This window comes from Capsella rubella, unplaced genomic scaffold, assembly GCF_000375325.1.
Source record: "Capsella rubella cultivar Monte Gargano unplaced genomic scaffold, Caprub1_0 scaffold_2, whole genome shotgun sequence".
In the NCBI taxonomy this organism is placed as follows: Eukaryota; Viridiplantae; Streptophyta; class Magnoliopsida; order Brassicales; family Brassicaceae; genus Capsella; species Capsella rubella.
Genome location: NW_006238922.1, coordinates 11,481,855 through 11,495,702, shown reverse-complemented (window position 1 = coordinate 11,495,702; position 13,848 = coordinate 11,481,855). Strand labels below are relative to the sequence as shown.

The window sequence follows — 13,848 nt, the reverse complement described above, 5'->3', positions numbered from 1 at the left end:
GAACATGGTCCCATAGGCTTCTGCAACTCTTTTTTGTAAGAATTGCGTATACAAAGTTGAAAGGAGGGAACTCCGCTGGAATCCATCTCTTCATTGCCAAGCATTCACCGGAACCAGCAATTATCTTGTCCTTGTTTTGCCTATTCACTTCAAACGTTGGAAGAGGATTACTACCCATTTTAGTCAATTCAGGATGGAATTTACCAGAGAGCTGGTTGTTTGCCACATTAAACCACAAAAGGCTCGTGCAGTTGCCAATCTCTCGAGGGATTTCTCCTGATAGAGAGTTATTTGCAAGCATTAACCACAATAGAGAGGTCAAATTTCCAAATGAAGCTGGTATTGAACCGGTCAGCCTGTTAAAGGAGAGATCAAGTGCTTGAAGCCCCGGCATGTTCCCGTACTCCTGTGGTATAACGCCACTGAAGTTATTATAGGCAAAAATCAAGAACTTCAAACTCTGGATCTGGGAAATTTCAGCAGGTAACTGTCCCGAGAAATTGTTGTAGCCCAAATCTAGCCTTAAAAGATTAGGTAACTTGAGGATGTTGGAAGAATGGATTCCTCCAACGTATTGGTTTGCATGCAGGACTAGATACTTTACTTGAGTAAATCTCCCAAATATTTCTTGAATGTCTCCTCCAAATTTGTTTCTGCTCAAATCCAGAAAGACCAAGTTGGTCAAGTTTAGGAGAGTTTCAGGTATGTCTCGAGAAAATGTATTATTTCCCAAGTATAAACCTCTGAGAGAGGATATGGAACCTATCTCAGCTGGGATGTTCCCTTTGAATTTGTTTCCCCACAGATTCAATACACTTAGATTCTGGCAATTCGAAACTTGGCCTGGGAATTCCCCACCAAATTTGTTCCCAGATAAATCCAACACTTCCAAAATGCAGTTCCCCCTGAACATGGAAGCTGAGATATTCCCGGAGAGTTGATTATCAGAAACTGAAAACTGGATCGTCCTTCCAAAACCAGCCCACACTTGTCCACTGAACCCATTGGAACTGAAGTCAACATACTTGAGATTCCTACAGCCGTTGAAGATGTCATCGATTCTGCCAGTAAAGTTGTTTGTGGACAGATTTGCAACAACCAAGCTGTTGCAGAACAGTGGGAAGCTAGACTGAATATCACCCGCAATCCTATTCAACGAGAGATCAAGAACCTCAAGATTTGACAAACCAGGTAAGCTAAGCTTTCCATCAAGAATATTGTGAGAAAGATTAAGATGCTTTAGGTTGTGACAACGGCTCAGGTCATCTGGAATTGACCCTTCGATAGTGTTCCTCGATAAATCAAGATACGTGAGCTGCGTTAAGGCCGAGAAGTTGCCGAATAAAGCACCTGAAATGGTGGAGTCACTTAGATTGATCCCTGTAACTCTACTTCCCGGAGGTGTACATATGATCCCAGGCCAGTGACACACATCTTGCTTTTCCATTTTCCATTCGGTATATATCCCTCGGTTCTGTGGGTTCCGTGATTCGAGATACGATTTCAGACTTAACAAGGCTTCTCTATCACTTTCCAGAGAATCACCAACCACTACTACAGCTGCCATGGAAGAAAAAAAAACAAAAAAAAAGGAAACCTTTCAGATACCTAAAAAAACTCATCAACAAGATCAAAACAGAGTAAAAAACAAATTGAAAACTTGGGATTCCATAACACACATTCTCAAACGTCATCTCTCGAAATCAGCGAAACCCCAAAACCCGTTGAAGTAAAAGAAACAGAAAACCAAAACTCAATACTCAAAGCAGAGAACACAGTACAATTCCCAAAAGAAAAGAAGAAAACTATCAACCGAAAGAGAAACTGAGAAGAAGCGAAAAGGCCACCTGTGAAGAGAAGGAAGAGTAAGAAGCAAACAAAGCAAAGAGACTCAGGAGAATCATCATCCGCCATGAGCACACGTGTCACAAGAGTCATCGTCGTCGTCCTCCTCCACCTTCGTCTGCGTCTTTACCGTAGGCGTCTTCGTTTTGGTTAGCGATGTTGTTCCTCAACAAGGTGTGGAAATTAACGGGGAAGAAGAGGAATTTCATGGAAATTCATGTGAAAAGAGGTTAGAGAAGAAAAGAAGAAAAAGGGAAGTTGGAAAAAAAACAAACCAGCCCGCACGTAGACCAAGCAACTGACAAATTATAACACTTTGAACACTATCATCACACAGAAGGAGATTTATTCCTCCTTATTTATTAGACTTTTCCTACGAAATCAAATTAATTCCGAAAAGGTGAAATTGAATCATCATGTATTATGCTGATTTTGACCCAAAAATAAAAATAAAAATTTAAACGTATTTATTACGTTACTTATACCAGTCTTATCAAATTTTGTTTCTTAAGTAAAAGAAAAAAAAAACCGCATTTGTTGAACATTTTGAAAAATGTTTGAAACCAAAACATTTTATCACTAAAGCCTAAAACAAAATTATATCGAATAAAAATAGAGTGTTATATGACTAAGCATACAATTGTCACTCCATATTAGAGAAAAAAATAGTAACACTATTGTTTTTTTATTTTTTTTATTCACCATTTAGCTTTTCTTTTATTAATTTGTACGGGTACCACTTGCGCACTCAAGAACTTACTTATCCTAGTGGGGGATCATTTAAGAAATTTTCGACTAAATATCGAAAATGTATCTTAAGTTTTTAGAAATTTTTAATCGCGTGATCTGGTTGCAAAAGATTAATAATTTATTGTTAAGTCGAGGGAAAATCAAAAAATTAGGTGCGCAGTTGTGACATCTAAGTTGACCGGCTCAGAAGAACTTGACTTCGTGTCAGAGTTGGTAAGTTCGTTCATATTAAAAGCTGTTGCTTAATGTAATTAAAATCTAAATCACGTTAACACATATGGTGAATTTGACTAATTGAGTTTTGAGGGTATGTATCTAATCTAACATAATGTAAGATCTACACAGAATAATATGTAATTAGACATATTTGGACGATTAGTAAAGAGAAAGAACTTGGCATAAATTTGATTTTTTTTTCCAGAATTAGAGATATTTTACTAAAATAGTTTACAAACAATATATTTATATACATGTAACTGGTGGGTCATATGTGATTCATATGGACGGGGCATTAGTTGACTTACTTAGTGCTTTGACCAATGTTTTTTTAAATCATTGTTAATCATCAAATTTCATATTTGTTCGTTTTTTGTGTGTTTTATTTATTTATTTATTCTCCCGTTATTAGTTTTTTTTTTAAATAAGTCAAACGCGTGTATTATTTTACATTGATTAGTCTAAGTATGCAATTAGTTGAATAGTATAAGGTATAAACACTTCGTGACAGACCATTGAATATTTTTTTTTTTCGAATTAGAAAATTCAAAGGCTTACTATTCTCTCTTATCAACAGAACAATATAAAATAAGAATTGTAATTAATTACTAGTATTATATTATTTGTAACTGCAAGAAAAAAAAAACTGTAAGAAAGTGGCTGTTACATTTTTGTTCAGAAACCAAATCAATCTTTTAAATCTGTATATGTATAGAACTATAGATGATGCAACAAGATGTTAGGATAAGCATCTAAGATTAAGGTCTATCCTATTCTAATTAGGATAATGTGGTTTTACAGTTTTTCCATTTTAGTTAGAATAGTCTACTTATGTTCAGGTTTATTGAGTTTTAGGTTGGTAAATAATAACATAGAGCTTCTGTCTTTATTTTGTGTTTCTGAGTAGAAACAACATACATAATCTTATCAGATTTTAGTAGTCTTTTTAAGTTAAAAAAATCGAGTGTATACAATTGTAGTTGCAACTAATCATACTAAGATATTGTATCATTGTCTACAGCCACAAATGTTTCAAACTCCTTGATTACTCTTCCAAATACCATGTTGTGGCTTCTGACACATGAACTCGTCATGATCTAGAACTTCTGATTTTTTTCAAAGTGGTACCAATATTAAAGTTTTGAATACGCACCAACTGAAACGGAGAAGAAAAAAAAATGGTCCATTCAACACTAAGGACGTGTGAATGGTAATGAGCCAACATTGTTCATGCCAAAAAAAAAAAACAAACTAAGGCGACCAAAGTTTTACTTTGCAATTGGTAAAGTCCATGCCACTTGAAAGCGACCTTCTTTGTGCCGCGTTCAGGGTTTTTTCTCTCCGTACCCATTTGCTGTTTAATGATGTTTCCATTGGGTCAAATTCAACAATATATATATATCACCTTAAACAAAAAAAAAACAACTTGCACACGACACCAAATAGGCAAATAGGATCCAATTAGAGAAAGTATTCTAGGTACTAAAAATATCCCACTCGATATAGTCCAACTCTTTTAGATTTTAGAACCTAGCCAACCTTGTCAAATCCTATAATATGATGGGATGGGACCAAACCCGAGTTCTTGAAGCTTGAAACCTTTTTAAACAGTGGTTTTGAGAGGGAACCTTTTGCATAGCTCAATGTATATTTTACAAGGAATATAATAAGCAAAGCGTGAAGCATCTTTTTATTTCGTTGTTTCTTCCTATTTTAAGCAAGCATGAAGCAAAGCATTTACATATCAGAAATTGTCAATTGATAGGAAATCGATAAAAAAATAGACAATCAGATGATGGAGAATTATGTATTGTGTTTGTGTGGCGGTTCACCGACTGATATTTCTCGTTTATTGACAAACCATAGATACATGAATTTTTAGTAAGTCATAAATTTTGTAATCCAAGTTTCACCCATAGCTATTTTTTACACTTCTTATCTTGTGCTTTCACTGCCTCAAATGTCTCATTATGAGATATACTTACTGTGGAGTCTAATACAATCATATAGGAACGCATGATGTAGAAAGAAAAACCTCATGTTTAAAAGAGAAGCACTTTGCAATTAAAGGAGTTAAATGCAATTTCTAGAAATAACCAAAATTATATGTTATTTTACAAATAGTCCTTCCTTCTTTCTTCTTCTTCCCAAGAGTTCCATCTCGAGTAAATTAGCTGTGCACTTCTCCGATCTCTCTCTCAGTCCAATCGTGCTTTCCGCATCCTCAAACGTAAGTTTTCTTCCATTTCTGAGTCGATTTCCAAAGTATGTCGAATTAAGCAAAAAAAAAAAAAAGAACTGATTGTTCCCTTTGGCTTAGTCGGGATATAATCGCATAGTTTTAGAATTGGGAATCGGAAAATTTTACTTGATGTTTAGGAAACGGAACCTAGTTTTGGATTTGTTGCGCCGAGTTGATCGATGCGAGGTAGAAGCCCTAATTTCATGGGGCTTATGGAGTCGCGCAGTTTCCACACTTCCCAAATCGGCTCAGCTTGCAACAGATGATATAGACATTGGTAGTAAGCAAACTGAAATGTTTTCATTAGCTGGGGAATTAGCTTCTCTTGTAGAGGAATCTGCTCATGTTGATTATGATAGCAAACCCACAAGTCGTATGGAAATGAAGCGATCTCTTGAACTCCGTTTAAAGAAACGAGTCAAGGAGCAGTACATTGATGGCAAGTTCAGTGACCTGTTGAAGAAGGTGATTGCGAGACCTGATACTCTTCGGGATGCTTATGATTGTATTAGGCTTAACTCCAATGTTTCTATATCAGAAATAGATGGAAATGTTGCGTTTGATTCTATCGCGGAAGAGCTCTCTAGTGGGGTGTTTGATGTTGCTTCCAATTCTTTTTCGGTTACGGCCAGAGATAAAACAAAAGAGGTCCTTTTCTTGCCTAGTGTAGCTCTTAAAGTTGTCCAAGAGGCTATCAGAATAGTCCTGGAAGTTGTTTTCAGTCCTCATTTTTCTAAGATTTCACATAGTTGCCGAAGCGGAAGGGGACGTGCGTCTGCATTGAAGTACATCAGCAACAACATTTCTCATTCTGATTGGTGTTTCACTTTGAGCCTGAACAAAAAACTTGATTTTTCTGTTTTCAAGGACTTGCTCTCTGTAATGGAGGAAAAAATAGAAGACAATAGTTTAAGTATCTTACTTTCTTCTATGTTTCAATCCCGGGTGCTCAATCTCGAGTTTGGAGGATTTCCCAAGGGACATGGTCTTCCACAAGAAGGGGTGTTGTCCCGTGTATTGATGAACATATATCTTGATCGGTTTGATCATGAATTTTATAGAATCTCAATGAGGCATGAAGCCCTTGATCTTAATTCAACGACCGGTGAAGATAGCCCAAGCTCAAAACTTCGATCTTGGTTTAGGAGGCAGGCAGGAGAACGAGATTTGAAAAGTACTACGGAGCAGGACACTGCTCTCAGAGTTTATTGTTGCAGATTTATGGATGAGATATTTTTCTCTGTGTCTGGTTCCAAGAAAGCTGCGGTTGATATCAGATCTGAAGCTGTAGGTTTCTTACGGAACTCACTGCATTTGGAGATCATAGATGAAACAGACCCGTCACCATGTGAAGCGACCAGTGGGCTTCGTGTTTTGGGTACCTTGGTTAGGAAAAATGTTAGGGAGAGTCCCACTGTCAAAGCTGTTCACAAGCTAAAGGAGAAAGTTAGGCTTTTTGCATTGCAGAAAGAAAAGGCATGGACCTTAGGTACAGTTAGAATTGGAAAAAAATGGTTAGGACATGGACTGAAGAAGGTCAAAGAGTCTGAAATCAAAGGCTTGGCGGATCATAACTCTACCTTGAGTCAAATATCTTGCCACAGAAAGGCAGGCATGGAAACAGATCACTGGTATAAGGTCTTGCTTAGAATATGGATGGAGGAAGTGCTAAAAACTTCTGCAGATAGAAGCGAGGAGTTTATCTTGTCCAAGCATGTTGTAGAACCTACTGTTCCTCGAGAACTAAGAGACGCATTTTACAAGTTCCAAAACTCTGCTGCGGCATATGTTTCTTCAGAGACGGCTAATGTGGAAGCGCTTTTGCCATGTCCACACTCTCATGATAGACCTGTTTTCTTTGGTGATGTTGTTGCCCCCACTAATGCTATAGGAAGACGTCTTTATCGCTATGGATTAATAACAGCCAAGGGTTATGCTCGTTCAAATTCTATGCTTATTTTGCAAGATACTGCCCAAATAATTGATTGGTTTTCAGGACTTGTTCGCCGATGGGTGATTTGGTATGAAGGCTGCAGTAATTTTGATGAGATAAAGGTTCTCATCGATAATCAGGTGAGAATGTCATGCATCCGTACTTTGGCAGCAAAATATCGAATACATGAAGATGAGATAGAGAAACACCTTGATTTAGAACTGAGCATGATACCCTCTGCTGAAGATATAGAACAGGAAATACAACATGAGAAACTAGATTCTCCTGCTTTTGACAGGGATGAACATCTAACGTACGGTCTTTCCAATAGTGGTTTGTGTCTACTGTCTTTAGCTCGATTAGTGAGTGAGTCAAGGCCTTGCGATTGTTTTGTAATTGGTTGCTCGATGGCTGCACCTGCTGTTTATACTCTACATGCGATGGAGAGACAGAAGTTTCCTGGTTGGAAAACTGGATTTTCTGTTTGTATTCCTTCTAGCTTAAATGGAAGGAGAATAGGGCTGTGTAAGAAACACCTCAAAGATCTCTATCTAGGTCAAATATCACTCCAAGCCATTGACTTTGGAGCTTGGAGATGATTACATTCTCTCCACTACAAGACTCCTGCAAGTTGTTAATATATCTTCCCAGGTGAACCCTGAATGGTTTTAGTCAGTTTGTTGAGCTCTGTGTACTGATGTCTAGCAAATCTAAGGTCCAGTGATTATTGGTCCTCAACTGTTTTAATTTTGAAAGGCCTTCTGCTGTATCACAGTTTGCATACCCTCAGAATCTAAGACCATGGCATTAGCTGGTCTTGTGGGCCAATTCTAGGTGAAATGGTTTCGGTGGCTTTCACAATATATAACTTCCTTCACTTTTGAGTTGAATCACATTTGACGGTGTGTTCAAATGATTAGCTTCTTGAATCTTTATAATTTTTTTCTCTCACGGTTGATTCACTCTGCTGCAGGTTTTGAACGTCACAAATGGAATTAGCAGATCGAGCAGTTGGGCTTCTACTATCTTCGATCAGCTTATCCATATTCACATACTATACTTTCTGGGTCATCATCCTGGTAAGAGTGAACACCATATAAGTCATTTGCTCTTCCTTAAAAAGACATAATCAGTTTGATGTACCATTGTCAATTTGTCATATAAACGATTTGTATATTACAAGGAAAAAGCTCAGAGTGTTATAATTTACCTTTGTACAGCCATTTGTAGATAGTGATCACTTCATCCACAAGTACTTTCTGCCCCAAGACTATGCCATTCTCGTACCTGTGTTTGCCGGCATAACCCTCCTCTCTCTTCTTTCCGTATTCATCGGCATGGTCATGCTCAAATCAAAAAAGAAGAAGGCGTAATTTCAACATTAGCCTACTTCGAAAAAGTTGTGATTATTTTCTCAAGTTGTGCCTGTACTTTGTTTTGGTCTTTGAGGAGATTTAGTTCTGAACTTTAAATGGTGTAGTTGAACCGTGCGAGACTATGTCATATTGTCTGATTATTATTTATCACTCAAGGTTTTCTTTCCTTCATATTTTTTTTTTAATCTCTGTTACTAATCTGATCATCATTACAAAACACTATGTTATAATGGATATTTAGGCTCCTTACATTATGTTATAACAATGTAGAGATGATTTCTACCAAAAAAAAAAAACAATGTAGAGATGATAATGATTTAAGTGAATGATGACGTTTTTCGAATATAATCTTGACTATTGTTTTTTTGTATCATCTTTTGTCTTTTGTGCTATCTGCATATGGCAGCTTACTGATCTTTTTCTTTTTCTGGTTTTGTCGTCTTTGGAGACAAAAATAAAATAAAACTGGTTGATACAAATTTTCGTCTTGTTTCCCCATAACTTTAGTCCAATTCAAGAATGAAATTATTCTCCCTGAGGAAGTGACCTTAAATCATATGTATAAATTGAGTGCTTAAATCTTGAGAACAATATGCCAACAAAAAAAGAATGTTGAGGGGAAAAAATCATATTATTATGAGAAATAGTAGTAGTAGTCATCATAGTCAAAAGAGCTGGCAAAAGCATTAGAGACACACAAGTGAGTGAGTTTCTCTTTGCAATTATGATATGTGTCTCTGTAATGAATTATATTTTGACTTATCTTTTGGAATTTAATCATAGTCTTATATAGCATTATTAAATCTCAATTAGTCTAATAGCCTACTTATACTTAGTGCAGTAGTGGCTTAATGGATACAAATCATTACAAGTCATCTTCGTCGTATACATTTATACTAGTAGAGGATGGATAGATAGCCAATTCCAAATTCCTTAATTTGGCCACACACGCTTTGAATTCTGTTCTACCACAATTGTATAGTCTATTCTTTATTTCAACAAAAAAGCTGTCATTAACTATTTGCTAAAATGAGTTTCAAATTTTGGAAGGTGTAGATTCGATCTTCTCGACCAGACTATTAAATGCATGTTTTTTTTTGTTTTTTCTCTTTTGAATTTTATTTTCTTTATGGTTTAGTTATTTTGTAGTATTATTTTAAATTGTACCGTCGTCTTCCGTAATAAATAAATAAAAAGTGGAAGAGCCTAAAAAAAAACATTCGTCTATCTTCATTATAAAAAAATACGAAGCTTAACTTCTTTCAGGAGAGATTCACTCGAATCCGGATCCGAATTACGGCGACTGATCTTATCGTGACGGCACCGGAATTTTCGGAGAGATAGAGAGAAGCAGCTACTCCCTTCACTTACGGTGGTTGTTGTACAAATGGGTTGCGTTAGCTCGAAGCAGACGGTCTCTGTTACGCCTGCGATCGATCACTCTGGCGTCTTCAGAGACGATGATATTAATGAGTGTTCTGGATCGGGTCGGGTTGTCTTGGAGGTTCCGCCTCGCCCGACGTTGAAGAAGCTCGTCTCGTGGAGGAGTAAGAGTGGGAAGAGGAGGAGTCAGAAGAGCGGTAGTGAGTTGGGGAGCGAGTCGGGGCGTGCTAGCGACTCGCTGAGTTTCAGGCTCGGCAATTTCAGCAGATACCTTGAAGCTGAGCAGGTCGCTGCTGGTTGGCCTGCGTGGTTGAGCAACGTTGCTGGTGAAGCTATCCATGGTTGGGTTCCGCTTCGATCCGACGCTTTCGAAAAGCTCGAGAAGGTTCCAACTTTTGTGAATTATGTTGTGTGTTATGCGAATGTTGTTGTTTCGTTTTTGGTTCAATGGAAGAAGGACTTTGTGAAATTTAATGGAGTTTAGATTTGGTTTATGTAGATTGGACAAGGTACGTATAGCAGCGTGTTTCGTGCGGTAGAGACTGAAACTGGGAGGATTGTGGCATTGAAGAAGGTGAGGTTTGACAATTTTGAGCCTGAGAGTGTTAAGTTTATGGCAAGAGAGATTTTGATACTTAGAAGACTTAATCATCCCAACATTATCAAACTGGAAGGTTTGATCACTTCAAAACTGTCCTGCAACATACAACTCGTCTTCGAGTATATGGAGCATGATCTTACTGGTCTCCTTTCTTCTCCTGACATCAAATTTACCACACCACAGGTTGGTTCGATTTTTTTATTATGTTGGGGAGTTTTGTTTTATGTATTTGGTTGTGTGATCATTGCTTTTCCCCCCCTGCAGATTAAGTGTTACATGAAGCAATTGTTGTCTGGGCTTGATCATTGCCATTCACGAGGCGTGATGCATCGGGACATAAAGGGTTCAAATCTTTTGTTGAGTAATGAAGGAATACTAAAGGTGGCTGATTTTGGGTTAGCAAACTTCAGCAATTCTTCTGGGCACAAGAAGAAACCTCTTACCAGTCGAGTTGTGACTCTGTGGTATCGTCCACCTGAACTTTTGCTCGGGGCAACGGACTATGGAGCATCTGTTGATTTGTGGAGCGTTGGTTGTGTTTTCGCTGAGCTGCTTCTTGGAAAACCTATTCTCCGGGGAAGAACTGAGGTAAAACATTTAACACTGTCTTCTATTGTTTATGATATTGGACCTTTTGGTCATGGTCCATGGACATCTTCTGTTTTACTTGGTGGAAAATAATATACTCAGTGCTATTTCTTGAATTGTATGGAGCAGGTTGAACAGCTACATAAAATCTTCAAACTGTGTGGATCTCCACCAGAAGATTACTGGAAAAAGTCCAAACTTCCCCATGCAATGCTTTTCAAGCCTCAGCAAAACTATGATAGTTGTCTCCGGGAAACCTTGAAGGATTTGTCTGAGACTGAAATCGATCTGATAGAAACACTCCTTTCAATAGATCCCCACAAACGTGGTACTGCCTCTAGTGCCCTTGTTTCACAGGTAATCCTAGCTGAAAATGATTTGATTTCCGTGGAAACTAACCATATTTACTATATTTTGCTCATCGTTTACAAATTGAGACGTTGTCTTTTGTTTCTTCTTCAGTATTTTACTACGAAGCCTTTTGCTTGTGATCCCTCAAGCTTGCCAATATACCCACCTAGCAAGGAGATAGATACAAAGCATCGGGACGAAGCAACAAGGTTGGAAATTTCTCTCGCTACCTGATAGAAAATCATGACCATATCACCTCTTTAATCAGAATAAATTAAAACTTAAAACACAGATTCCGTAGCTCTGGGAGATTATCCATTCCACCATATTGGTTGGCCTTCCATGTCAGGTCTTAGAAAGTTAAAAGCATTTGTAACATCCTCCATTTTCATGTCTGATTTTCAGGAAAAAAATTAGCGGGAATGGGAGACGTGGTGTAGATGCGAGGAAGCCATCACGGAACGCCCATTCATTCAATAAATTGGCACCAGTTGAGGTACTTCCTAGTTACTCACTTGTCTACATGTTATCTGTATCGTGAGAGTATCCTCGTACAAGAAACTGAAATGTGCTCTCTTTTCTGCTTGCAGGACGCACAGAACCAAACTGAAACTTTTCACAAACGAATTGGTCATTTAGTTCATAATTCGATTGGAAGTGATGCCAGGTTATGTGGGAAGCTGCAAAACCCATTAGATCACAAGAAAGACGAAGCTTCCCATATGAAGAATGCCTCACAAGGAGATGTACCTTTCTCAGGGCCATTACAAGTCTCTAAATCAAACAGTTTTGCTTGGGCGAAACGAGAAAAGGATGATGTATGTGTTAGGGTACATAATCGATCGCTCTCAAGAGGTCACATTCGTAACTTGTCGGGACATTCGCCCGCCTTCAATGGGAAAGGTAATGTTGGATCTAAGATAAATAAGAACGAAAACGAGGACAAGACAGATTCTCAAGGCCATGAGTCATATGAGATGGTAAAGCGTTCTATGCTGCAGCAGTGGAGACAACTTGAACGTCCAGATTCTTTTGGTGCGTCTGACGAGTATCACTCGCAAGAACTCTCACTGGGACTCTATCAGAGAGATGAAATGGCAACAAAGCTGGGTAATAATTTGGTACGTCTATAGATTATAGAAGCGCTAAATGTACCTTCTAGTTAATTTGATATGCAAATTCCATATAGAAGCTTATTATATGCATTGCTTCTGTGGCAGTTTAGGGCTGTTGACAGACATAGTAGAGACTAAGTAAAGCTTTGTGCCTTACGTTTTTTCAGGTGAAACTTAAAAATTGGCTACACTTTTTCTTATGCCTTACTACCACTGTCAAAATCGATTCTATCAGAAATAAAATGAACGTAATCTAAAGATATGATTGCACTACTGCTGTAATCGTTATATACATCTAAGTGATTTCGGAGATTATATGAGCTATTTGATATATACAACAGACATATAAAGTACGGTGTAACTGGGATAGACAGCTCAAAAAGTAGGAAGACAGGACCAGATTACAGTTTGTAGTCGGATCCTGTTTCCTCAGCTATTTAATCGTTTCTGTTTTTTCTCTCTCTCTCCACGCTTTCCACCTAAAGTTCAGAGGAGAGAGAAAAAAGTAGGCATGATTTAGTTTGTCTCCTTTTTGGGTTTAGTGACAAGCATGCTCAATGATGCTGATAACTTAAGCCTTGACATGACAGGTTGATGGAGACAAGATCGAATTCTCGGGCCCTTTGTTGTCTCAATCTTATGGAGTTGATGAGCTTTTGGAACGTCATGAACGCAACATTCGCAAGCTAATTCGAAAACCGTGGTTCCAGAAAGGTAACTTAGTTCTCCTCGTTAGCAGACTATATCCTTCATTGTGTCTTGGTTCTTCTCTTTTACAAAATTGCTATTTTTCTTAGCCCAAATAGGCAAACTGGTAGAGCATAAAAGATTTCATCTTTCTCGATAGATTCCAAGACAAACAAATATTACTTTTCTCATTTGAATTGTAACTTGTACAGTGGAATTTGATTCAGCCTTCCGTTTGGTTTTTTTGGTTTATTAGATAATGAGTAAGAAAATCTCTGAAACATGAGCAAGTGTGTTGGTCCTTTGAACTTGCAGATAAGAAACAGGGGAAGTGACTGTAATCACAAATGTCGCAAGGAGATGGAGAAAAGAGCTCCAAGCACTCTAGAGAAACCACGTTTGGATCTTCAGGACCTGTGACTATCAAGCAAGATGTAGAGAAGGAGGCCATTAAGCATTCTTTTGTTGTTAATTATGTATGATTTATTCTTTAAGTTATAATATGAAGGTGTACTTTTTGAGAGCCTATTCACGTATTATTTGATTCAGAGGCAACAATGTACAGAGCTCAGTTCCTAGAATATTATAAGCAGTGTCTGTAGGCATTTATATAGACAGCTCTATGCTTTCTTTAAGTCTAGATGTACGACAGATTTATATTATAAAATACACAACTGTATTATACAAATATAGGACCATCTTCTTTTTCATGCTAGTGATCTGTAGTTTACTGGGAGAAGTGGAATTAACTTGCAAATACT

General features: G+C 37.7%; 4 protein-coding genes across 6 annotated transcripts in view; 3 read left to right on the top strand and 1 right to left on the bottom strand.

Moving 5' to 3' along the window:
* Positions 1-2,233, bottom strand: part of LOC17896344 (probable LRR receptor-like serine/threonine-protein kinase At1g74360) — a 4,158-nt gene extending 1,925 nt beyond the window's left edge. The window contains exons 1-2 of the mRNA XM_006303033.2: positions 1,848-2,233; positions 3-1,560 (exon numbers count right to left, since the gene is read on the bottom strand). Of these exons, the coding sequence (XP_006303095.2) occupies positions 3-1,560; positions 1,848-1,938 (1,649 nt within the window). The 5' untranslated portion in view covers positions 1,939-2,233. The remainder of the gene's footprint in view (positions 1-2; positions 1,561-1,847) is intronic.
* A 2,704-nt stretch (positions 2,234-4,937) lies between these two features.
* Positions 4,938-8,533, top strand: LOC17895081 (dolichol-phosphate mannose synthase subunit 2). The gene is made up of 3 exons (XM_006301294.2): positions 4,938-5,041; positions 7,960-8,065; positions 8,207-8,533. The coding sequence occupies exons 2-3, from the start codon at positions 7,976-7,978 to the stop codon at positions 8,357-8,359; spliced, it is 243 nt and encodes an 80-aa protein (XP_006301356.1). The 5' UTR covers positions 4,938-5,041; positions 7,960-7,975; the 3' UTR covers positions 8,360-8,533.
* LOC17894207 (nuclear intron maturase 4, mitochondrial) lies at positions 5,053-7,820 on the top strand. The gene has a single exon (XM_023787940.1). It carries the CDS (start codon positions 5,183-5,185, stop codon positions 7,583-7,585), a length of 2,403 nt encoding a protein of 800 aa, XP_023643708.1. The 5' UTR covers positions 5,053-5,182; the 3' UTR covers positions 7,586-7,820.
* A 1,063-nt stretch (positions 8,534-9,596) lies between the features above and the next one.
* LOC17894290 (protein IMPAIRED IN BABA-INDUCED STERILITY 1) lies at positions 9,597-13,797 on the top strand. 3 transcript variants are annotated; one of them, XM_023787434.1, is made up of 9 exons: positions 9,597-10,130; positions 10,245-10,529; positions 10,611-10,934; positions 11,064-11,291; positions 11,397-11,494; positions 11,691-11,781; positions 11,876-12,406; positions 12,506-12,567; positions 12,991-13,075. In XM_023787434.1, the coding sequence occupies exons 1-8, from the start codon at positions 9,750-9,752 to the stop codon at positions 12,536-12,538; spliced, it is 1,971 nt and encodes a 656-aa protein (XP_023643202.1). In that variant the 5' UTR covers positions 9,597-9,749; the 3' UTR covers positions 12,539-12,567; positions 12,991-13,075. The 3 variants fall into 3 exon arrangements, with proteins under 3 accessions (XP_023643202.1, XP_023643203.1, XP_006300809.1); XM_023787435.1 differs by lacking the exon at positions 12,506-12,567 and adding an exon at positions 13,403-13,797 and having other exon boundaries at positions 9,598-10,130; positions 10,245-10,319; positions 12,991-13,114; XM_006300747.2 differs by lacking the exon at positions 12,506-12,567 and adding an exon at positions 13,403-13,797 and having other exon boundaries at positions 9,598-10,130; positions 12,991-13,114.
* The last annotated feature ends 51 nt before the right edge of the window (positions 13,798-13,848 follow it).